Source organism: Silurus meridionalis, unplaced genomic scaffold (genome assembly GCF_014805685.1).
Source record: "Silurus meridionalis isolate SWU-2019-XX unplaced genomic scaffold, ASM1480568v1 Scaffold70, whole genome shotgun sequence".
NCBI lineage: Eukaryota > Metazoa > Chordata > Actinopteri > Siluriformes > Siluridae > Silurus > Silurus meridionalis.
In genome coordinates, this window is record NW_025804663.1 from 507,115 (window position 1) to 532,381 (window position 25,267).

The 25,267-nt window shown below is 43.1% G+C and overlaps 1 protein-coding gene and 2 long non-coding RNA genes across 5 annotated transcripts; 1 reads left to right on the plus strand and 2 right to left on the minus strand.

The window, feature by feature from the left end:
* Positions 1 to 898: 898 nt before the first annotated feature.
* On the minus strand, positions 899 to 6,428 carry LOC124382560. Of its 2 annotated transcripts, XR_006925077.1 has the most exons (3): positions 6,378 to 6,428; positions 5,714 to 6,244; positions 899 to 1,835 (listed from the first exon to the last, which is right to left on the minus strand). It is a non-coding gene; the product is annotated as an uncharacterized LOC124382560 (long non-coding RNA). The 2 variants fall into 2 exon arrangements; XR_006925076.1 differs by lacking the exon at positions 6,378 to 6,428 and having other exon boundaries at positions 5,714 to 6,348.
* An 11-nt stretch (positions 6,429 to 6,439) lies between these two features.
* On the plus strand, positions 6,440 to 15,801 carry LOC124382559 (serine/threonine-protein kinase PSK1-like). The gene is made up of 15 exons (XM_046844589.1): positions 6,440 to 6,562; positions 7,115 to 7,200; positions 11,452 to 11,527; positions 11,802 to 11,940; positions 12,024 to 12,086; positions 12,173 to 12,287; positions 12,717 to 12,813; positions 12,890 to 12,992; positions 13,076 to 13,216; positions 13,300 to 13,483; positions 13,806 to 13,900; positions 14,082 to 14,132; positions 14,711 to 15,089; positions 15,183 to 15,356; positions 15,492 to 15,801. The coding sequence occupies exons 2-15, from the start codon at positions 7,149 to 7,151 to the stop codon at positions 15,629 to 15,631; spliced, it is 1,809 nt and encodes a 602-aa protein (XP_046700545.1). The 5' UTR covers positions 6,440 to 6,562; positions 7,115 to 7,148; the 3' UTR covers positions 15,632 to 15,801.
* Positions 15,802 to 22,075: 6,274 nt separating this feature from the next.
* Positions 22,076 to 24,836, minus strand: LOC124382567. Of its 2 annotated transcripts, XR_006925079.1 has the most exons (4): positions 22,753 to 24,836; positions 22,572 to 22,624; positions 22,336 to 22,443; positions 22,076 to 22,196 (listed from the first exon to the last, which is right to left on the minus strand). It is a non-coding gene; the product is annotated as an uncharacterized LOC124382567 (long non-coding RNA). The 2 variants fall into 2 exon arrangements; XR_006925078.1 differs by having other exon boundaries at positions 22,572 to 24,836.
* Positions 24,837 to 25,267: the final 431 nt, after the last annotated feature.

Below are 25,267 nucleotides of genomic sequence, written 5' to 3' on the forward strand. Positions count from 1 at the left end.
CACCTTTTATACCGTTGATGCATGGTGTCCACTACAGACATACACTAATATATATATAGACATACACTATATGGCCAAAAGTTTGCAAACACCTGGTCATAAGTGCGTTAATAATAAGTTTCTTATTATTCCCTCCACTCTTCAGGAAATTATTAGAAAATTGGGACTAAATGTGGGATGTGATACTGAAAAATGCACATACCACACTTATGAGCAGGTGTTCGCAAACTTTTGGCCATATAGTGTATGTATATATATATATATATATATATATATATATATCTAGGGTATGTCTGTAGTTTCAAATTTGAATATTGATCCATTTCACCCTTGTTTGGTATCGGCCTCTCAACAGCATGTATCGTGACGCAGTGAGTAGTCTCAGCCATTCTCCAAATCCTGGAGCCAAATTTGATAAAAGTTCCTACAGGAAACAACCTGAGAAGTGTAATAAAATGCTTCAGAGACTGGTGGGCTTTCCCCAAAGCGCTGGGGCTCCAGATAGCTCCAGATCAGAGCCTCACATCTTACATGGCTTCAGAAACCATTACACAAGACCAGCATCTGAACGATTACAGCCTGAGCAGAGCCGGGAGGCGAGCAGAAGGAGCCTTTGCAGGCTAAAAGCCAGATGGCGCTGCCTACTTAAGAGAAATGATCACTAAGAACAGAGGTGAAACGCTGGAGTCTGACCTAGTGGAACAGCTGGAAGAAGTGGACAGTGAACAGCTGCTAACCCCTGATCATGTGACTGGTCAAGATCTTCACAGAGCTTTAACACCACATTTTAGACTATTAAAAGGGAACATTATGTTAATTCACCTTCCTTTTATCTCTGATCAGATTGTAACAGTTGAATGTTAAAATGTTTTAGTTCACAAAAGGCTGCATTTCATTGTTTAGTGTTTATTATTGTTGTTTTTATTCTTTAAAGGAATGATATAAAAAAGACAGAAGTGTTTTTGTGTAAAATATAAGTGACTTCAGAACAGAATATTTTCAACGTCTGAACTTAAATCTGTAAATAATTTAATAATCACAAAAAATAAAGAGTTTAGTTACACTGCAAACATTACTGATGTGATTGTCCAATAAAAATAAGAATCTAAATCACAAATCAGAACCATGTCTGAAAATGTTTCTCTGCTTATTAAAAAACAACATTCAAATGTCTTCTCTCTCAAAGAACAAAAGGTTCTGTCTGGGTTCTGATGTGCTTATGGTGAAACACAAACACACTGCATGACACAACAATCATCCAGTGAACAAGAAATCTTTCAGCTGAATTCGTTTCTCTGGGGTGAAACTGATGAGAAGCAGCAGTGGAGGTTTCCTGGTTCCACACTGGGATCCTTCACTGGCCTGGTGATCACGGGGGAGTGTGTGCAGTGTGGGTCACTGCTCTGCTGCACAGACTGGAGCAGAAACTGGTGTTTGACTGGGTGCAGTATGGGTTGATGCACTAATCACTTGGACACGCACACACACACACACACACACACACACACACACACACACACACACACACACACACACACAGAGCTTGGTCATCCTCCATCTGGGTCTGCTGACGCCTTCCTTCCAACTCCATTTACAATCTAAAGTGTTCTCACTCCAGTTCAACCTCTGTGGTGTCGCTCCTCCTCTTCAGCGGGAAAGAGCTCAAAGTAATGTATTAGCATTCAAATACTTAGCAGACACGTCACCTCTGCTGCTGGAACGTCGGGTTGGTCGTTTTTTAAGTGACTGCAGATGTGTGCATCTTAGAGTGTCATGATTCCTGTTACTTTCACTCACACTGCTGTTTCCATGAACAGTGCTGCAGCTCTCCAAATCTGAAAGGCACAAATTACAGAAAAATAAGCAGTGTATAACTGAGGAGTGTAACATCTCTAATAAAATAACCACACACACACACACACACACACACACACACACACACACACACACACACACACACCTTTACTTATATCTTTTTTCTCACATGTTCCAGCGCCCTCTAACGGCGGATACTGGTAACAACCACAGTAATCATAATACATGACAATCAGAAGAACTGAAGATCACAATTTTACTCATTTAATACTGTACACTTCACAACCCAGTCATTAGAGTTACTCAGGTCAGGAGACTCTCAGTGTCTCAACTCCAGATAAATGTGAAGGTTTGTGTTATAAAGGACATCCAGTGTACCGATTCTAATATACGGATCAGGAATCAGAATTTCATAGCGGATCAGTCGAGGCCCGGGTTACCAACGACCACCACAGGTATCATTAACAACAGGGTACTGGTGTAAACTGTGCTGCTGTTGTCTGAAGGAGGAGAAGGAGAGGAGGAAGACGTCTACAGAGACAGCAGGGAAAGGAGAAGTGGAGGAGAGTGGAGGAGAAGTAGAGGAGGAAGACATCTACAGAGACAGCAGGGAAAGGAGAAGTGGAGGAGAGTGGAGGTTCAGGTTGGTACTTTAAATGTTGGTACTATGACTGGTAAAGGGAGAGAGGAGCTGATATGATGGAGAGGAGAAAGGTAGAGATGTTGTGTGTTCAGGAGACCAAGTGGAAAGGGAGTAAGAGCAGGAACATTGGAGGTGTTTAAACTGTTTTATCATGGTGTGGATGGAAAGAGAAATGGTGTAGGGGGGATTCTGAAGGAAGAGTACAGTAAGAGTGTAGTGGAGGTGAAGAGAGTTTCTGATAGGGTGATGATCGTGAAGGTGGAAGTTGAAGGATGATGATAAATGTCATCAGTGCCTATGCTCCACAAGTTGGCTGTGAGATGGAGGAGAAGGAAAGATTCTGGAGTGAATTAGATGAAGTGGTAGAAGGTGTATCCAAGAAAGAACGATTGGTGATTGGAGCAGACTTTAATGGGCATGTAGGTGAAGGGAACAGAGGTGATGAGGAGGTGATGGTAGGTATGGTTTTAAGGAGAGGAATGTGGAAGGGCAGATGGTGGTAGATTTTGCTAAAAGGATGGAAATGGCAGTGGTGAACACTTATTTTAAGAAGAAGGAGGATCATAGGGTGACGATAAGAGTGGAGGAAGGTGCACACAGGTGGATTATGTTCTATGTAGGAGATGCAACCTGAAGGAGATTGGAGACTGTAAGGTGTTGGCAGGGGACAGTGTAGCTAGACAGCATCGGATGGTGGTCTGTAGGATGGTTTTGGAGGTGAAGAAGAAGAGGAGGAGAGTGAGGACTGAAAGAAGAATAAGATGGTGGAAACTGAAGGAGAAAGACTGTAGTGTGAGGTTCAGGGAAGAGGTCAGAGAGAGGCTCGGTGGTGGTGAAGAGGTGCTGGATGATTGTGGAACTACTGCAGGAGTGATGAGGGAGACAGATAGAAAATACTTGGTGTAACATCTGGAAATAGAAAGGAAGACAAAGAGACGTGGTGGTGGAATGAGGAAGTGCAGGAGAGCAGAAGGAGAAAGAGGTTGGAGAAACAGAATTGGGATCGACAGAGTGATGAGAAAAGTAGGCAGGAGAACAAGGAGATGCGGCAGCAGGTAAAGAGGATGTGGTGAAAGCCAAGGAAAAGGCATATGAGGAGCTGTAGGAGAAGTTGGACACTGAGGAAGGAGAAAAGGATTTATACAGATTGGCCAGGCAGAGGACCGAGCTGGGAAGGATGTGCTGCAAGTTAGAGCAATAAAGGATGGAGATGGAAATGTGTTGACTAGTGAGGAGAGAGAGAGAGAGAGAGAGAGAGAGAGAGAGAGAGAGAGAGACAGTTGGATGATGGATGAAGGTTGGATGATGTGGAGATGGTGAAGCAGGAAGTGGATAGGATTAGTAAAGAGGAAGTGAGAGCAGTGATTACGAGGATGAAGAGTGGAAAGTCAGTAACTACAGGGGAATAAAGTTGATCAGTCACACCATGAAGTTCTGGGAAAGAGTAGTGGAAGCCAGGCTGAGAGAAGACATTTACATTTACATTTGTGGCATTTATCAGAAGCTCTTATCCAGAGCGACGTACAAAAGTGCTTTGAGTCTCTAGTAATGAATAAATCTACACTGATACCCAAGATTATAAACTTAATATAAATATAACTCGAATTCTACAAACTTGGAAAGTGCTCATTTAAGTATTTCAGGAAGATGAAGGTCTTCAGTCGTCGTTTGAAGATAATCAGGGACTCTGCTGTACGACATCCAGGGGAAGTTCATTCCACCACCTCAGTGCCAGAACAGAGAAGAGCCTTGAAGTGTACTTACCTCTTATTCTGAGAGAAGGTGGTACCAGTCGAAGAAGAGGTGACCATCTGTGAGCAACAGTATGGTTTCATGCTGAGGAAGAGCACCACAGATGCATTATTTGCTTTGAGAATGTTGGTGGAGAAGTATAGAGAAGGTCAGAAGGAGTTGCATTGTGTGTTTGTGGATTTAGAGAAAGTGTATGACAGGGTGGAGAGAGGAGTTGTGGTACTGTATGAGGAAGTCTGGTGTGTAAGAGAAGTATGTGAGGGTGGTGCAGGACATGTATGAGGACAGTGTGACAGCAGTAAAGTGTGCAGTAGTAATGACAGACTGGTTTAAGGTGGAGGTCGGACTGCATCAAGGATCGGCTCTGAGCCCTTTCCTGTTTGCAGTGGTGATGGGCAGGTTGATGGACGAGGTCAGACAGGAGTCTCCCTGGACTATAATGTTTATGGATGATATTGTGATTTGTGGTGAGAGTAGGGAGCAGGTGGAGAAGATCCTGGAGAGGTGGAGGTACACACTGGAGAGAAGGGGAATGAAGATCAGTAGGAGTAAGACAGAGTACATGTGTGTGAATGAGAGGGAGGGCAGTGGAGGAGTGCGGTTGCAGGGAGAAGAGGTGGAGAAGGTGGAGGAGTTCAGGTACCTGGGGTCAACAGTGCAAAGTAATGGAGAGTGTGTTAGAAGTGAAGAAAAGAGTGCAGGCAGGGTGGAGTGGGTGGAGAAGAGTGATAGCAGGAGTGATTTGTGATAGAAGAGTATCTGTGAGAGTGAAAGGAAAGTTTATAGGACTGTGGTGAGACCTGAGATGTTGTATGGATTAGAGACAGTGGTATTGAGTAAAAGACAGGAGGTGGAGCTGGAGGTAGCAGAGCTGAAGATGTTGAGATGTTCGTTGGGAGTGACGAGGATGGACAGGATTAGAAATGAGTTTATTAGAGGACAGCGCATGTAGGACGTTTTGGAGACAAGGTGAGGGAGGTGAGATTGAGATGGTTTGGACATGTGCAGAGGAGGGACATGGGGTATATCAGTAGGAGAATGCTGAGGATAGAGCCACCAGGTAGGAGGAAAGAGGAAGAACAAGGAGGAGGTTTATGGATGTGGTGAGGAAGACATGCAGGTAGTTGGTGTGAAAGAGGCAGATGTAGAGGACAGGGGATGGAGACGGATGATCCGCTGTCGCCCCTAATGGGAGCAGCCGAAAGAAGAAGAAGAAGAAGACGACTAATCTTCATGTCTGCTATACATGTTTTGTAGCTCACAATAATAATAACACCACGTTAGAATAAGGTTCTATTAGTTACCATTGGTTATTATTTCAGATATCCTGAATTGAACAGCATTAATGATAATAAAATAGTAATAAGTGTGTAAGCAGTAAATCAGGAGGAAGTCTGGGTGAAGGATGAACCCATAGTACAGTGATATGAATACTGACTGAGTAAATCCCACAGTGCTGATTTATTACAAGTGTTTATGTAGGGTGTAAGATCACACTCTCACCATGTTCTTCTTCACTGTTCATATCCACACTTCCTGCACCCAACATCTGCTCCAAACCTCCACACAGGGACAGGAGTGCTCTCTTTCCGCGGTGTTCCAGCGCGGTTCTGGTGTTCCTTCTTTCCTTCATTGTTTGGGAACAAAAGAAACCCGTTTGTTGAATGTTTGAGGAGATTTTGGGGTTTAAATGAATCATCTCGCCCCCTGCTGCTGCCACACGAACCCACGTGACACAACATGGCGGCCGGTACGGCAACCCTCCAGGTCCATACATCGAAACGAAACGCAAAGCGGGATTTCACTGCTTTCACATATCACAAAGATCTCTTCTAGGTGCTCCTAAAGGATCAGCCCATTTTAAACGCTTTAGAACAGAGTCTCCTACAGCCAGAGCTCTTTCATGTTCCTCATCGGGTTCTTCACTGAGGAGAACAAACCTGTAAAGTGGAGAGGAATGGTGCTCCTGAGCATTAGCGCTGAATAAACTACATGTTCTCCATATGAGAGAGATTCCTTCACTTCCTGGGCTTCCTGTAAGTGGAGAAAGCAAGAAGTTTACACCATCTTCCAGAGATCATCCATGATCACAATCCCTAAAGTTTAAACGCAAACAAGCAACTCGCGGCAAGTGATTCAAAAACAGGAAGTGACGTCACACACTTACCAGCGCCGCCCACTACCCAGGCGTGTGTGTGTGTGTGTGTGTGTGTGTGTGTGTGTGTGTGTGCGCGCGATGACGTCGTAGAGAGTAACAACATCACAGAGATAAGTAATGACGTCACAGAGGGCGAGCAGTATAAATGATCAGGAACGCTGAAGGTGTGTTCAGTAGTTTACAGCAGCAGACAGGTGTGTAACTAACACTGATCCTGCAGAACATAAACCAGGGTCTCAGTGACCAACCAAAACATCTGTAACATTATTAACCTCATGGAGAAACACGTTTACACCTCTCTCACTCTCACTTTATACTGATATGTGTGTGTGTGTGTGTGTGTGTGTGTGTGTGTGTGTGTGTGTTGTAGGACCATGTGGTTTCATGTTAAAGAGTAAATCTTAGACTGAAATGTTCTGGAGGAACACAAACGTCTTATTAACATTCATACACATGGGAAAAGGGTCGAGCCTCTGATGATTCCTTCTCACAGATTCTAGGAGAAGAAAAAAACCCTTTTTTATCCTGTTTTATGGGATCGTCATGTTGGGATGAGAAATATTCTCTACTAAATCTCTTGCTGTCTGTGCTGGAATAACACCAGGGATTAATAATAACCCAAAGATGCATATAGAAAAAGTTTTATACTTCACAGCCATACCTGGAGATCAAATCTTCTCTAATCACTGTGTAACAGGAAATTCCTTTATCAGGAAAAATAACCATCAAATCTGCTTCTGTTCTAGAAATTATTCTTGATATCTGCAATCAACAACTGAGATGGATCATAACAGATCTACAACTGATCCCAGTAAAGAACAAAGCAGTACAGGTAGAAAAGAAGAACACACACACACACACACACACACACACACACACACACACACACACACACACACACACACACACACACACACACACACACACACACACACGCACACACACACACACACAGACACACACACACACACACACAGACACACACACACACACACGCACACACACACACACACACACACACACACACACACGCACACACACACACACACACACACACACACAGACACACACAGAGACACTGAGATTTAACATGTAGTTTATAAAACAACTTATTTGGAAGTAAATCAGAGACACTTCTGTGCGTCGCTCTGGGTTTTGGGTTGGGTTTGGGTTGAGTTGGTTTTGGGTTGAGTTGGGTTTGGTTTGGGTTGGGTTTGGGTTGCGTTTGGGTTGGGTTGGGTTTTGGGTTGAGTCGGGTTTGGCTTGAGTTTGGGTTGGGTTTGGATTGGGTTTGGATTGGGTTTGGGTTGGGTTGGGTTTAGTTGGGTTTGGGTTTGGGTTGAGTTTGGCTTGGGTTTGGGTTGAGTTTGGGTTGGGTTGGGTTTGGGTTGAGTTTGGGTTGGGTTTGGGTTGGGTTGGTTGGGTTTGGGTTGGGTGGGTTTTGGGTTTAGTTGGGTTTGGGTTTGGGTTGAGTTGGGTTTGGGTTGGGTTGGGTTTAGGTTGAGTTTGGGTTTGGGTTGGGTTGGGTTGGGTTTGGTTGAGTTTGGGTTGGGTTGGGTTGGGTTTGGTTGAGTTTGGGTTGAGTTGGGTTTGGGTTGGGTTTGGGTTGAGTTGGGTTTGGGTTTGGTTGGGTTTAGTTGGGTTTGGGTTGGGTTTGGGTTGAGTTTGGGTTTGGGTTGAGTTGGGTTTGGGTTGGGTTTGGGTTGAGTTGGGTTTGGGTTGGGTTTGGGTTTGGGTTGGGTTTGGGTTGGGTTTGGGTTTGGGTTGGGTTTGGGTTGGGTTGGGTTTGGTTGAGTTTGGGTTGGGTTGGGCTGGGTTGGGTTTAGGTTGAGTTTGGGTTGGGTTGGGTTGGGTTTGGTTGAGTTTGGGTTGAGTTGGGTTTGGGTTGGGTTTGGGTTGAGTTTGGGTTTGGGTTTGGTTGGGGTTGGGTTGGGTTGAGTTGGGTTTGGTTGAGTTTGGGTTGGGTTGGGTTTAGGTTGAGTTGGGTTTGGGTTGAGTTGGGTTTGGGTTGGGTTTGGGTTGAGTTGGGTTTGGGTTGGGTTTGGGTTTGGGTTGGGTTTGGGTTGAGTTTGGGTTTGGGTTGGGTTTGGGGTTGGGTTTGGTTTGGGTTGAGTTTGGGTTGGGTTTAGGGTCAAATTATTTTATTATTATTATTATTATTATTATTATTATTATTATTAATATTATTTTAATACTCAAGATTTATTGTGAATTTCTTAAATAAACCATTACAGACACCATTACACAACACCACCATCCATTAAACCAAATGTCCATCACAGTGTGTGTGTGTGTGTGTGTGTGTGTGTGTGTGTTTGTGTCACACACACTATTAGACAGATGAATAGAGTTTTAATGGCACTCTAATCTCTGTGTATAGTAATAGGCATCTGTATATTATTGTTCATAGTACATATATATTCATCTGTATACTACATTTATAGTACATATACATCTTTAAATTACTGTTTATAATCTATATTTCATTCTATTTAACTATGTAAATCAGGGGTGTCAAACTCAGGCTCGGGGGCAAATCTGGCCCGCGGTGTATTTATATTTGGCCCGCGAGATCATATCAAATGTGTATTAAAGCTGGACCGCCCGTATATAGCTCATACACCGCTAATACTACAAATCCCAGAATGCTTTGTTAGCGCGTCAGTCGAGACCGCTGAGAAACTCCGCCTACTCAGCGCTGAATTTACTCCGCGATTTACCGACTTTGAAGCCCAGAAATGCAGATTTGATCTGCTCAGTAATCCGTTTGTGGTTGAAGTGGAAAGCGCAGCAACCAACCTCCAAATGGAGCTGACTGAACTCCAGTGTAGAGACACGATCAAGTCAAAGTAGGACTCAGTGTGTGCTGCACAGTTTCCATGTTTCCTCCCCGAAAGGGCTCTAATCCTCTCTGTGTTCACCAGCACATATCTGTGTGTGTAACTGTTCTCTTTAATGAAGATGAACAAAACACCACTCAGGAGTCTCACTGATGAACATCTTCACTCAATCCTGAGGATTTCCTCAGCTCAGAGCCTAAACCCAGACATGATGCTCAGCTCAGAGTCTAAACCCAGACATGATGCTCAGCTCAGAGCCTAAACCCAGACATCATGCTCAGCTCAGAGCCAAAACCCAGACATGATGCTCAGCTCAGAGACTAAACCCAGACATGATGCTCAGCTCAGAGTCTAACCCCAGACATGATGCTCAGCTCAGAGCCTAAACCCAGACATGATGCTCAGCTCAGAGACTAAACCCAGACATGATGCTCAGCTCAGAGTCTAAACCCAGACATGATGCTCAGCTCAGAGTCTAAACCCAGACATGATGCTCAGCTCAGAGCCTAAACCCAGACATGATGCTCAGCTCAGAGCCTAAACCCAGACATGATGCTCAGCTCAGAGTCTAAACCCAGACATGATGCTCAGCTCAGAGCCTAAACCCAGACATGATGCTCAGCTCAGAGCCTAAACCCAGACATGATGCTCAGCTCAGAGCCTAAACCCAGACATGATGCTCAGCTCAGAGTCTAACCCCAGACATGATGCTCAGCTCAGAGCCTAAACCCAGACATGATGCTCAGCTCAGAGTCTAAACCCAGACATGATGCTCAGCTCAGAGTCTAAACCCAGACATGATGCTCAGCTCAGAGTCTAAACCCAGACATGATGCTCAGCTCAGAGCTAAACCCAGACATGATGCTCAGCTCAGAGCTAAACCCAGACATGATGCTCAGCTCAGAGCTAAACCCAGACATGATGCTCAGCTCAGAGCCTAAACCCAGACATGATGCTCAGCTCAGAGTCTAACCCCAGACATGATGCTCAGCTCAGAGCCTAAACCCAGACATGATGCTCAGCTCAGAGTCTAAACCCAGACATGATGCTCAGCTCAGAGCCTAAACCCAGACATGATGCTCAGCTCAGAGCCTAAACCCAGACATGATGCTCAGCTCAGAGCCTAAACCCAGACATGATGCTCAGCTCAGAGTCTAAACCCAGACATGATGCTCAGCTCAGAGACTAAACCCAGACATGATGCTCAGCTCAGAGCCTAAACCCAGACATGATGCTCAGCTCAGAGTCTAAACCCAGACATGATGCTCAGTTCAGAGTCTAACCCAGACATGATGCTCAGCTCAGAGTCTAAACCCAGACATGATGCTCAGCTCAGAGTCTAACCCCAGACATGATGCTCAGCTCAGAGTCTAAACCCAGACATGATGCTCAGCTCAGAGTCTAACCCCAGACATGATGCTCAGATCAGAGTCTAAACCCAGACATGATGCACGTGCATATAAGAAGAGATGCAGGTATCTGACTTCAACCAATAGACATAATAAAAAAACAAATACCACTGATGTGTGTTTTATTTCAAATTTAATTTCTCATGTGTTTATAATATTAAACTTAGGTTGTATTAGATTCAATGTTTATAAAAAAGTACACATCTGGAGAGACGGAAAACATGCACAATTGCATTTAATTTTTATAAAATTGACTGCAATTGAAATAAATGCAATAAATATTGAGTTTGGCCCGTGAGCAGTTTTTAATTTTGGCGCACTGTGAATTTGAGTTTGACACCCCTGATGTAAATCATGTTAAACACTGGATATCCTGCACTTGCTGTTATTGCACTCTGGTTAGACCCAAACTGCATTTCGTTGCCTTGTACTTGTACATGTGTAATGACAATACATTTGAATCTAATCTAATGTAATGTAATGTAATGTAATGTAATCTAATCTAATCTAATGGTTATCCTGTAGAAGTTCAGCAAACGTGTTGTATTGATATCTAATGGCATCTACTACAACAAATGACCAGTAGAGTTACACCATTACAATTCCATTAAAACCATTACAGTTCTCATTGTAGCAATTAAAACAAAACCAGTTTCTAATATAAACATTATAATCCCCATTAAAACCAGTACAGATCGTGGGTTGTTATTCTTCAGCAGGGGGTCAATACACACTCCGTTCTAAATGTTTGGAAGCGACTGAGGTTTGGATCAGGGTGTGTTTTTATACTGATGTATGACTGAGATAAACAGTTCTTGCTGTGTTTGACTCCAGGAGAGGGCGACGTCCTGCACTGTAATAAATACCTGCTTGATGATCAGAAGCTGATGTTCCCTGGTCCTCTGATGAGGTAGGATGCTCCTCTCTTTCTCTTCTCACCTGTACAGTATTTAAGCAGTAATGTTCAGGCTGGTGGAGGTGGTAGCTCAGTGGATACGCTGTTTGAATTTGGATTGGAAGGTCACAAGTTCAGATCCCAGCACTGCCAAGCTGCCAGTGTTGGGCCCTTGAGCAAGGCCCTTAACTTTAACCAAAGATAAGACTGTCGGTTAAATGCCATAAATGAAGCATATCCTCTGCTGGTGAGTTTGAGTGCAGTAATCCAGCTGTTGCATGTGTTGCAGTGATAAGATGAAGAAGGACGAGCTGATGAGGTTCATCCAGGAGAAATGTCAGGAGTGTTTGCTTCGTGTGGATGAACCTGAGCAGCAGAATTGTTATTACTTCTGGCTGATTTTTGAAGCTTTTTGTGATGGAAATGCTGTAAGTTCACGTGTAACAAGAGGTTCATTGTGTTCATATGTGAATGATGAAACGTGCATGAATGATTATTTCTTTCTTTCCAGAAAGTAACGATGGCTGACATCGGCAGGATCCTCCTCAAGGGCCACGAGTGTGTGAGGGAAAAGGTGAGGTTCACATCACCACCTGTCTGTACTGTGTGTCAGTTGTGTAAGTCAGTATCCTGTGGACTAACGCGACCTTTGTGCTCCAGATCAGTCACATGAAGAACGTGGAGAACTGGTGTCTTACACCAGCCAAGCTGTTGTGCTCAGATGCTCCAGAAGATGATCAGAAAAAAGATATCGTTAAAATGGGAAATGATTTCGGTACCAATACACTTCATTTCTCCACAATGTTCTACACAATTATGCATGTTTATTTATTTATTTTATTTGGTTTATTATTATTATTATTGTTATTATTATTATTATTATTACTATTATTTATTTATTTATTATTTATTATCACTTTATTTTTTATTTCTTCTTCTGTGCGTATAAAGCGCTTGGAGATGTTACTTATAAATGCGCTATATAAAATAAAGATTATTATTATTATTATTGTATTATTCTCAATGTCCACTTTATTAGGAACACCTGTGAATCCTGTGTCATTAGCACAGTGTAGGTGCAGGTGAACAGCTTCTGAAGCATCTCAGTACTTGGATAAGTTACGGAGAAGGAAGCTGTGCCTAATAAAGTGGACCAGTTTCTGGATGTAGATTTTTTAATGCATGTTTGTTTTTTTATCTTCAGCTTCCAGAGGATGGACATATGCAGCACATCTCTGCTATGTGGTAGCAAAAGTGAAGCTGGGATCACGTGACGGATTTGATCTGATTGGCTGTGAATGGTAGTGTGTGTGTGTGTGTGTGTGTGTGTGTGTGTGTGTGTATTTTACACTATTTGACGTGTTTCTTTTGCCCCAGTCCCCCAGACAGTAAAGCAGCCACCAGGGAAGCGATTGAAAGGACTGAGGTCTATGAGTATGTGCTGTATTTGACCTCAGGTTTCGGACAAACACACTTCCAGGTGTGAATTTTCTCTCTCTCTCTTTTTCATGTCATATATTTTATGTCAAGTACCAGGAATGAACACCTTTCTATTTTTCATAGGAGTTCAAGTGCCTTCACACCTTTGAGCTGGCCGAAGCTGGTTTTTCTGCCCAGGCACTGGATTACTGTAAAAGCATCGCTACGACCTGCTCCAGAGACTTTCAGCCCATCGATAAACGACTGATTGAACTCGCTATATCTGTGAGTTTAATCATAAAAGTGAAATGTTTCCCAGGTTTCACATGCGCAATCTCTCACTGATTTATTCTCTTTCTGTCTTGTAGCTTTCTGGGCAGCTAAACACAGGGAAAGAAAAACATGAATGGCTGAACAAACTTCACCAGCTAAACAATGCCACACTATCAACTGATGAGGAGCAGTCCAGCTCATGTTCTTCTGAGAATCAAGACTTTTACTGCTTGATGGAGGAGCATCTCACACCCACTATATACAACTATCCAAAATATGGTACATTATAATCCATAGATCTCTTCTAAACATTTCACATTGATTTAACAAACTCTGTACTGTGGCGTGTAGTGTGTAACTCAAATCACACATTATTTACTGTTTTTTCTCATAATAAAGTCCAGTACAGTAGATTTGTGGATTTGCACCATGCAGAAATGTTTAGGTTAAAAACAAGCCCAGTGTTTTATATTCAAAGAGTACAGTAGTCTTTTGGTGTGACTGTAAAGTATCAAGAAGTTCCTTTAAAGGTTCATTTCATTTGTGTGTGTGTGTGCGTGTGTATGTGCGTGGGTGTGTGTGTGTGTGTGTGTGTGTGTAGAGGAAAAAGATTTCGGATACACTATCAAACATGAGCTGGGACATGGATCTTTTGCTACAATCTACAGTGCAGTGTGTAAAGCAGATGGGAGGCTGGTAATAAATCTGTACTTCTTGTTATTCTTTTTTTAGACTGACCCTAAACCCTAAACCCCAACCCCCAACCCCCAACCCCAACCCCAACCCCTAACCCCAACCCCTAACCCCAACCCCAACCCCAACCCCTAACCCCTAACCCTTGTATATCTGACTAATTCTGTAATGTTCTTCTGAACAGGTTGCTATTAAATGTGTGACCAGACATCCATATGACAAATTCATCACTATTGTAAGTAAACGTTTTGTACTTCTGAGATTCTGCACAGAGATATAAATTACACATAGTTTATAGAGCAGTTTCAGACCAAACTGTTGCATCTGTTTACCTCTTCCTGCAACATCATCACACTTCAGCTCTTTAACCCATCTTATATTCTCTAACCCTAACCACCCCTAACCCCAACCCCAACCCTAAACCCTAACCCTAAACCCCAACCCTAAACCTAACCTAAACCCTAACCCCAACCCTAAATCTAAACCCAACCCTAAATCTAACCCCAACCCTAAACCCAACCCTAAACCCAACCCTAAACCCTAACCCCAACCCTAATGCCTAAACCCTAACCCCTTACCCTAAACCCGACCCTAACCCTAACCCTCGATCCCACCCCTAATCCCCACTCGGATTTTGGCATGGTGCCTGGAGCGGCAGCTATTTCCCCAAACCTAACCCCAAACCTAACCCTAACTCTAACCCTATCTCTAAACCACCCCCCAACCCCAAACCTAACCCTAACTCTAACCCTAACTCTAACTAACCATCGGGGTGAGTGCTATCTCTTGCTAACCGTGTCTGTGTGATTGTAGCCCGGACAGACCGTCCCCCTGCCTGTTGAGGTGGCATTAATGGAGATGATGTCTAAGCCGACTTGCTGTAAGAACGTGGTGGAGCTGTTGGAATGGTTCGAGTCACCTGCTTACTTCTACTTGGTAATGGAGTATCCCGTCCCCTGCATGGATCTGTGGAGATTCCTGAAAAAAAACAAATATACACTACATGAACCACTGGCTCGGAAAATCATGCTGCAAGTGGTTCAGGCTGTTCTTCAGTGCTGCGAACGTGGAGTTCTTCACCGAGACATCAAATCCCAGAATGTTCTGATCAATACGGACACTTTGGAGGTGAAGCTGATTGATTTCGGATGTGGTGATCTGCTGAAGGATGAGCTGTACACATACATCGCAGGTCAGTCAGAACATAAAGAGTACATATGGTGTAGAACGACAACGTCGTGGAGGGTTTTTGTGACATGGCTGATATTTCCTTTATTTCTCTCAGGTACACCGAGTATCTGGCCGCCCGAGTGGAGGCTTGACACAGGGTATTTTGGCATCTCTGCTACTGTCTGGAGTCTGGGTGTCCTGCTGTATCAGGTGGTTTGTGGTGATATGCCCTTTGAGGAAGATGAAATTGCTGATGGGTTTCTGTCCTTTGGCCCTGATCTGTCTACTGGTGAGAAAATGCAGAAGCATAATGTTTAGTCCAGTACTATATAAAATGACTAAACAAAGTGAATAATTTTTGTTTGTGAATTTAAATTTGTATCTAATTTTTACTTTTCGTTCTGTCTAATTGCTGCTCAAACAGACTGCTGTCAACTGATAAAATGGTGCTTGGAAACAAACCCTTACAATCGACCGTCTTTAAAAGAAATCTTGAACCACAAATGGTTCAGGGATGGACTTTTAGAGGACACGGTCCCGCTGAAAGCCAATATCCAGTGTTGATCAGTGGTTCATCTCAAGATTTTTTCCTCAAATTATCGAGAGTTTTTTCTTGTTACTGTTGAGATTGATTTACTCATTACGGATTTCATCTACAACCAGAGTTGAGTCTAAAACTGTAGTGAATGAACGGATGGCTTGATTAACAAATAAATCAATAAAAGCTATTGGAATATTCAGTGTCTGTTATTTGGTTTTTCACATTGTACACACTGTACAACATACTATACAGCTGCATCTCAATTAATTAGAATATCATTAAAACGTTGATTTATTTTAGTAATTTAATAGAAAAGGTGATCTTTTATATATTACTGGTATAAAATAAAGATTCATCACACACACACTGATATATTTTAAGTGTATATTTCTTTTCATTGTGATCATTTTGGCTCACAGCTGATAAAACCCAAAATTCACATTTCAACAAATGATAAAACTTTATAAGACCAATAAAAACATTTGAAGTAAATTGTTGGTCTTCTGGAAAGTCTGTTTATTTACTGTATCTGTACTCAATACTTGGTTGAGGCACCTTTTGCTTTAATTACTGCCTCAATTGGGCGTGGCATGGAGATGATCAGACTGTGGCATGGAGGAGATCAGACTGTGGCATGGAGGTGATCAGAAGGTGGCATGGAGGTGATCAGAAGGTGGCATGGAGGAGATCAGTCTGTGACATGGAGGAGATCAGACTGTGGCATGGAGGTGATCAGTCTGTGGCACGGCTGAGGTGGTGTGAGGTTTCTTTGACAGTGACCTTCGGCTTATCTGCATTTTTTGGTATCCTGTTTCTCATCTTCCTCTTAACATGCCACAGTCTGATTAATTTGATCCAAGATGGTGGCGCGGCAGTAGCTCGCAGCGGCCTCTCCGGATCCAAAAATGGTGCTTTCACTATATTTACCCCAACCTATTACAATACGTGGACACCAAAGTCAGCTGTGTTCATGTGTACGACCACCAGACACTGCTATTCTACAGGAATCATGCAACCAACAATCTGCATGATGAAGTTATTAATAACCTTCGCGACCTCGGCTTGCTGCGACCTCGGCCACAAAGACCAGGCCCCCAGCCCTCGGTGTCACCTGGTGCCGTTAGCCAGGAGAGGGGACATCGGAAGCGCTGTTTGAGGAAGCGGAATCACGGCAAGCAGGCGGGTGTCCGTGCTAGGCTAAAAGCTAACCCTAGCTCTCCCGTCCATTTTTCTTTCAAACGTCTGCTCCCTGGACAATAAACTGGACTACATCCGACTCCTGCAAACCACACGGCGAGAGTTTAGAGACTGTTGCGCCTTTGTTTTCACGAAGATGTGGCTCAGCGACAGCGTTCCGGAAGCCGCCATCCAGCTAGACGGGCTAACCGTGTTTTGAGCCAACAGAAACGCAGCTCTGTGCGGTAAGACTCGCGGTGGTGGCGTGTGTGTTTATATCAACACGGAATGGTGTAAGAACTCTGTGCTTGTTTCATGCTACTGCTCATCGCTAGTGGAGTTTGTGACTGTTAGATGTAGACCATTTTATTTACCTCGGGAATTCACCACTGTTTTCATTGTCGTAGTGTACATTCCTCCCAGTGCTAATGCTAAGGAGGCACTGAGTGAACTCTACGGCGCTATTAGCGACCTGCAGAATGCTCACCCCGACGGATTGTTTATTATCGCCGGAGATTTCAACCATGTGAATCTCATTTTCGCCCCCATCTTGAATACTCAGACCACAGCTCTGTTATGTTAATTCCAGCATACAGACCACTCATCAGACGCTCTAAACCGGTTCTGAAACAGGTGAAAACCTGGCCAGAAGGAGCTACTTCTGCTCTTCAGGACTGTTTTGAGTGTACTGACGGGGACATGTTTAGAGAGGCTGCAACCAATGGCGATTCCATCAACTTGGAGGAGTACACATCAGTGACCAGCTACATCAGCAAGTGTGTTGATGATGTGACCATCTCCAAGACAATTACTACACGCTCCAACCAGGAGCCGTGGATGACTGCAAATTTGCGTGTGCTGCTGAAACAAAGAGACTCTGCCTTCAGATCAGGGGACAAGACGGCCTTAAGAACAGCAAGGGCCAAACTGGACCTGACAACATTCCTGGCAGAGTGCTCAGGGAATGTGCAGAACAGCTAGCAGATGTCTTCACGGAGATCTTCAACATCTCCCTGAGCAGTAATGTTGTTCCCATGTGCTTCAAGACAACGACCATTGTTCCCATGCCGAAGAAGTCTACTTTATCCTGCCTCAATGAATATCGTCCCGTCACGCTTACACCCATTGTGATGAAGTGCTTCGGGAGGCTCGTCATGAGGCACAGTAAGAAGGTCAAGCCTTTGATCAATAGATTTTTTTCTTAGGTAAAGGTGCAGATCTGGAGGGATCATGGATATGGAGTTTTTGGTGAACTGGGATATTTGTATGCTGTCGTCCTCTCACATTCACACGTTCACTCAGGTTTGTTGACGGTGGTGTGGTGGGTCGTCTCTTATCCCAGAGATCCCTCATGTCTGTGTTACCTTCTGGTTCTCCCTTTTAGATATGCTGCCATAGCGAGTCTTGCCGGAGACCAAACTGCACAGTGACATTAACTTTCATACAACAATAGTTACACTTAATAATCCATATCCTTCTCTTCCCGTCACCCTCTCTCTCTCTCTCTCTCTCTCTCTCTCTCTCTCTCTCTCTCTCTCTCTGTCGAGTTAAACATGCTCCTGAGGCTCCAGTGACCACTGTTCCTGCCCCTCTCCCCTCCGTGGATCTTCCCACTTCGTCCAGGCCTGCCTCCGGATAGTGTTCTCTTCAACTGGAGGCCACTGTGTGCAGCTTGGGTCTGTTTCTCATCAACACCTTGGGTGGTTCCATGAAATTCCGGAGTAAGAACGGGCGCTTTGAGGTCAACAGTCTGCTACAGGATAAAGTTCACTTCTAATCATCATCACTGTACCCCGCAACATTGTATATCTGCTTCAAATGGACATTCGGTGCAATCCAGATGAGGATGAAGTTCCCTCTTGAGTCTGGTTCCTCTCAAGGTTTCTTCCTTATGCCATCTCGGGGAGTTTTTCCTTGCCACAGTTGCTCATCAGGGACAAACATACTTACAAAGAACATATTTACATTTAATCACCACATTATCTGTGTAAAGCTGCTTTGAGACAATGTTCATTGTTAAAAGCGCTATACAAATAAAAATGAATTGAAATAAATTGAATCTCCACAACCCTCCATCTGGCCCTCACCCACCTGGATAACAAGCACTCATATGTACGAATGCTTTTTAATGACTTCAGTTCAGCATTCAACACAATCATCCCTCAGCACCTGATCGAGAAGTTGAGCCTACTGGGCCTAAACACCTCCCTCTGCAACTGGATCCTGGACTTCCTGACTGAGAGACCTCATACACAAAGGGATGCGCACACGCACACAAAAAACAAGCACCATGAGTTAAGCTGGCACCATAAGGCTGGGAAGGTATCATCAATAAAAATAAAAGAATACAAAAAAACAAAGCCCCGGCCAACCGGATACGTACACAAACATTTCACACAATACACATGCTGCCACCATGCTGCCACCATGCAGCACAGTCCTGAGACCGGCCAACCAGGGGTCCAAACAAAAACACGGGAGAAACAGCAACTGACTTAAATCTAAAACAGAAAACACAGAAATTAACAAAACATCACATGCTTTAAAAACACTAAACATTTAAAACCATGGTTACCAACTGCACACTCATTTAATTAAAATATTAACTAATTTACCTTCATTGGCAGATAATCAGTTGATGTTCAAGCATTTATCCAGATCTGAATCAAAACACATTCCCAAAGAGAAATACAAACAAAACCTTTCATGCCATTTTATTTAAACAAATAAGACAAAGCCCATATAGTTACCTACACCAGCAGCTGTCAACATACACAGTCAGCATTACTCAATTTATCTGCATCTAAATAAATAAACAATTTTCCCATACAATCAAAATAAATCCCTCCAAATAAACAAATTAAACAAACTAAAATAATAAACTTGGCCCACCTCCTCTGGGGCGAGTTTAAACAAACCCAAACAAAGCAGCACTAAATCCCATGTGCTTTTAAAACAGGGCCCACATTTTGAGGCCCCTTGCCCAGTGCCTGCTTAAAAAGTGTTGGAATATTTAGCTGACCACACCCCTACTGGCAGGTGCTTGCCTGGCTACAAGTTTTTCCCTGTGATTGTGGAGCCTGAACCAGACTGAGACGCCATTTAAAGACTCAGGAAACCTGAGCAGGTGTTTGGAGTTAATGAGCTGATTAGAGTGAGACACCACAAGTCTCCAATATTCAACTTTCTCATTTTCACACTGAATTCTGGGTTTTTATTAGCTGTGAGTCAAAATCATCAAAATGAAAAGAAATAAACACCTGTATAATATACACTAACCGGCCACTTTATTAGGTACTAGTACTTACTAGTACCGGGTTGGACCCACTTTTGCCTTCAGAACTGCCTTAATCCATAATGGCAATAATGGCATAGATTCAACAAGGTACTGGAAACATTCCTCAGAGATTTTGGTCCATATTGACATGATAGCATCACGCAGTTGCTGCAGATTTGTCGGCTGCACATCCATGATGCGAATCTCCCGTTCCACCACATCCCAAAGGTGCTCTATTGGATTGAGATCTGGTGACTGTGGAGGCCATTTGAGTACAGTGAACTCATTGTCATGTTCAAGAAACCAGTCTGAGATGATTCACGCTTTATGACATGGTGCGTTATCCTGCTGGAAGTAGTCATCAGAAGATGGGTACACTGTGGTCATAAAGGGATAGACATGGTCAGCAACAATACTCAGGTAGGCTGTGGCGTTGACACAATGCCCAATTGGTACTAATGGGCCCAAAGTATGCCAAGAAAATATCCCCCACACCATGACACCAACACCACCAGCCTGAACCGTTGATACAAGGCAGGATGGATCCATGCTTTCATGTTGTTGATGCCAAATTCTGACCCTACCAGCCGAATGTCGCAGCAGAAATCGAGACTCATCAGACCAGGCAACCTTTTTCCAATCTTCTATTTTGGTGAGCCTGTGCAAATTGTAGCCTCAGTTTCCTGTTCTTAGCTGTCAGGAGTGGCACTCGGTGTGGTCTACTGCTGCTGTAGTAACCGAGTGGTTATTTGAGTTACTGTTGCCTTTCTATCAGCTCGAACCAGTCTGGCCATTCTCCTCTGACCTCTAGCATCAACAAGGCATTTGCACCCACAGAACTGCCTCAATGGATATTTTTCGGACCATTCTTTGTAAACCCTAGAGATGGTTGTGCGTGAAAATCCCAGTAGATCAGCAGTTTCTGAAATACTCAGACCAGCCCGTCTGGCACCAACAACCATGTCACGTTCAAAGTCACTTAAATCACCTTTCTTCCACATTCTAGACGCTCGGTTTGAACTGCAGCAGATCTTATTTGCAGCTGTATCATACAAATAAATAGTTAAAAAATCATATATTGTGATTTCTGGATTTTTTTTTTAGATTATGTCTCTCACAGTGGACATGCACCTAGGATGACAATTTCAGACCCCTCCATGATTTCTAAGTGGGAGAACTTGCAAAATAGCTGAGTGTTCAAATACTTATTTTCCTTACTGTAACTAATAATAAGATTTAATACTTTAATGACACTGAAATCTTTCCATCAAACTTCTGCTTCTTCTTTTGGCTTCTCCCATTAGGGGTCTCCACAGCGGATCCTCCGTCTCCATACCCCTCTGTCCTCTACATCTGCCTCTTTCACACCAACTACCTGCATGTCTTCTCTCACCACATCCATAAACCTCCTTCTTGTTCTTCCTCTTTTCCTCCTTCCTGGTGGCTCCATCCTCAGCATTCTCCTACTGATATACCCCATGTCCCTCCTCTGCACATGTCCAAACCATCTCAATCTCACCTCCCTCACCTTCTTCCATATTCCCTTCTTTTTCCTTTTCGCAAAGTCAGAAAGCCTCCAAATCACCTGCGTGCTGTTTCTTCTTCTCAGCTCCACAGTGTAGCTGTGGCTTTTCATTTATTTTCCCCTGAGACAGTAGAACACTCTTCCTCTCTCTTCTCAGATTCAAATTCAGCTACAAAAAGATCTTTTCCACTTTTTCATTCCTGTGCATTCTGTTTTCACTACGTTCACACACACAGCGACTCTCAGTGAGAAAGTGAGCGGAGAGCCGTCATTTTCACTCAAAATTCAATAACTGCAAAAATCAGCAGGTGTTCCTAATAAAGTGGACAGTGAGTCAAATTTGTATTTGCTGAAATGATTTTATTTGAACACACTTTCAGAGATATACAGTGTAAATTGTGTCTAATCCCATGCACAGTTAATGATCACAAGATTGACAGAAAAGCACATTATTGTAAATCATCAGGAACTGATTTCTCCTGTTTTTTCCATTTTTATGGAACAAAGTTATTGCAGAGATTCGACCTGCAGCATGCAGTAGGCCATGAATTGGATTTCTGAACCTGCACACACTGAGCCTGAGTCAAGCATCTCTTTCCTACAAATGAACCTGAGAAAGAAACATTTATTTTTTAATATGTTCACACACACACACACACACACACACACACACACACACACACACACAGAGAATCTGATGGTATGTTAAAAGGTAAAAGTCTGATGAAATAAGAAACACTTTCACACACCAATGCCGTTTTTCACTCTTGTTGTGATACAGGTGTCTTGAAATGCCTGACAGGTTTCAATAAAACATTTTCCATCTGGACCACACTTGTGGCATTGAAGGCCAGAACCTGTGGAGATCAGACACAAGAAAAACGTCATCTTTTCAGAAGCACTTTGACTAAATTAAACAACTTTTAAATTAAGATGAATGAATAACCATTGAAGTTTAATTGGAATAGAAGCTCAAGTCCCTCACCACTGGTCAGCAGAAGAGCAAGAGCCAGAGTCACCAGCAGCATCTTCATCATTCTGAAACTCAATTCAGCAGATCCATTAGATGGAAAACTGGGAAAGTGTTCCTGGTGCTGTGTTATTTTACTGAAGAATGACACACACATTGTGTGATATCCATTACCAGTGTAGGCAAAAGAACTTACCTTGAGTGTGTGACACCACCGTACTGAGAACCGAGTCTCTGAGCTTGAAGTGTGCAGATGTTCTAAAATCCCACTGCTTCATTATTCCCCTTTATATACGTCTCTTGTACGAGTTCCCACCCTCCTGGTCACATGAATTATAAAATCAAATGTTTAAAAAGGGAACAGTAAATTGTGTGTGTAAATAATTGTTCAGAAGGTTCCGCACACAGAAAGACTGTAGATAGAATTGTGCTCATTATTCCTGGCACACACACAATTATTTGCTTTATAGAGCAATTATCTTTTAGATCTTCTTGGGTATATTTAAGAACTTCTTTACTTACTTTTAAAAACAATAAATGGGCTGTGTGAAAACTCTGACTAATATCTGAGGAAGTCCAGCTGCTGCTGACACATCTGGAGTATTCCAGTATAAAGAAAGTGGTCCTTTATATTTACATCACCAAATCAACACCTGCAGTTTTGAAGGAGGCGCAGGGACGCAGGACATTTATTAACTAGGATTTGGTGATCCTGAGGCATCAGCAATAGTTTGGAGCTCGTTTTAATCCCCTTACCATCAGTTCGAATGGAGCAGTGAAGAATGGTGATAGTGTGAGTGCTGCACAACGGGAATTTCAGCATCATTACCAGTTAGAACGTCATGGTCCTGTCCCTTCTGCTCATTTCAAAGAAACAAGTTCCACCCTTTAAAAACGCATGTCCCACACACCAGAGAACATGGAGTCTGTTCGAGCTGCCATGGTGAGGAGCCTTCACAACACGCATCATCACTCCGTTAAGCCGTTTCTTCAAAATGACGCACCAGTGTTATAATCACATGAGCAGACAGGACATGATCATCACGTCCTCACTGATACTGATGCCACAATTCCCATTGTGCAGTATTTACACTGTCAGCATCCTAATCAAAGCTTTTCTAGTGAACGCTCGTTACACACTGCTCCACTGCTCCTTCAGAACTACGAGCTCGTACTCGTTCTTCAGTCACCAACTCCCAGTTCCACAATTCCAGAGCTCATCATGACTGTAACTCGCATTACTGCTGCACCTGTTACACAATCATGTGCTCTTTTCAGAACCACTGCAATGTTCTTCTCCACATGTTCAGATCTAATCTTTAGATCTTTAGAGATTTGATCTGCTTGGTATTACACAGTCCACAACTGGTTTGATTTGTACAGAAAGACTTGCCATGTCGTTTATAGCTCCTGAACATCAAGCAGCTTTACAAGTCATTTCTCTGCTGTAACTGTATTCTATCATCAAACCATGCAGTTCTGAGTGTGTTCATCTCTTCAGGGTCCTTCTGCTGATGTTGCTGACGGGTTTTTCTCAGGATAAAGGTGTCTGCTAAATGCCAGTTAAGGTCCCAGATTGTTATTTGACTGAATGTCTCTGTGTTTTCTGATCATGTGCTTGTTGATTCATTTGGATTCGTCTGCCTGTTTTTTTATTAAAGCTGCAAATCTTTAATTGCGTTTGTCCACACAGACATTATGAGAGAATTCTTCACCTACAGCATGAATGCAGTGAGAGAGCTGGTCTAGCATCAAGACCTCGAGCCTTACAGACAAACAACGGGAGAACAGATGATCTAAATGCAAAGATCTATATGCTCATCTAAGTCCTTGCCAAAACCCTCGAGGCAACAATCTTTACTGTTTGTGGATGAAACGACTCTAAAGATAATAAAGTACACACTGAAACATAACAAACCCGAGCTCCTCCAGTGCTGGTCTGTAGAGATGAACAGTTAACCCTACATACAGATCATTTTCTATACCAGAGCACCTTTTAGAACCAGTTTCATCCTCAAAATGGAGCTCCAGGTCCTGCTACCAAACGGTGAGTTAATCACAATTCTGTCTCACTACACAATTACAGTGAAATGTAGGCCGTCCTTTAATTCTATCAGAGCTGAAGAACTCCACAGCACATCTAAGCCATCAAAAGATGAACCACTGGTCATACAGAAACTGAAAACCATCTATGACATGTTCATCATGTTTATAGTTACGGTCTTCCATAAGCATCCAGTGATCCAGGGGACTTTTCCAGAGGCAATGCCATTGGTTTTTGGAACCATTCCCATGCACATTCTTCTATGTTTCTGTGGAAAAGCAAAGGACTATGGAGAAGAACATTCAAGAAGCAGTCCATCATGATTATTTCCAGCAGTTTACTTCACATGCATCAGATTTTTTTTTTTTATTCAGAAAAGATTGAACCAGTGTACAGTGAAAATACTGTTACCCTTTTTGACTTGTCCACTAACACAGAACCAGAACAGCTGTGGCCAAGCTCTCCTTTAAGTTGGACCTGTATAGTGCACATAGTCTGATGTACATCAGAGGGTGGATGAATGGAAAAACAATTAAAGATTCATGAGATTATATGAGGTTTATCCCTATTGAGCATGCTAGTGGTGATTGTGGCAAGGAAAACTCCCTGAGATGGTATGAGAAAGCAAACAGACAGGAAGTTACATGATCTTACAGATACAGGATCT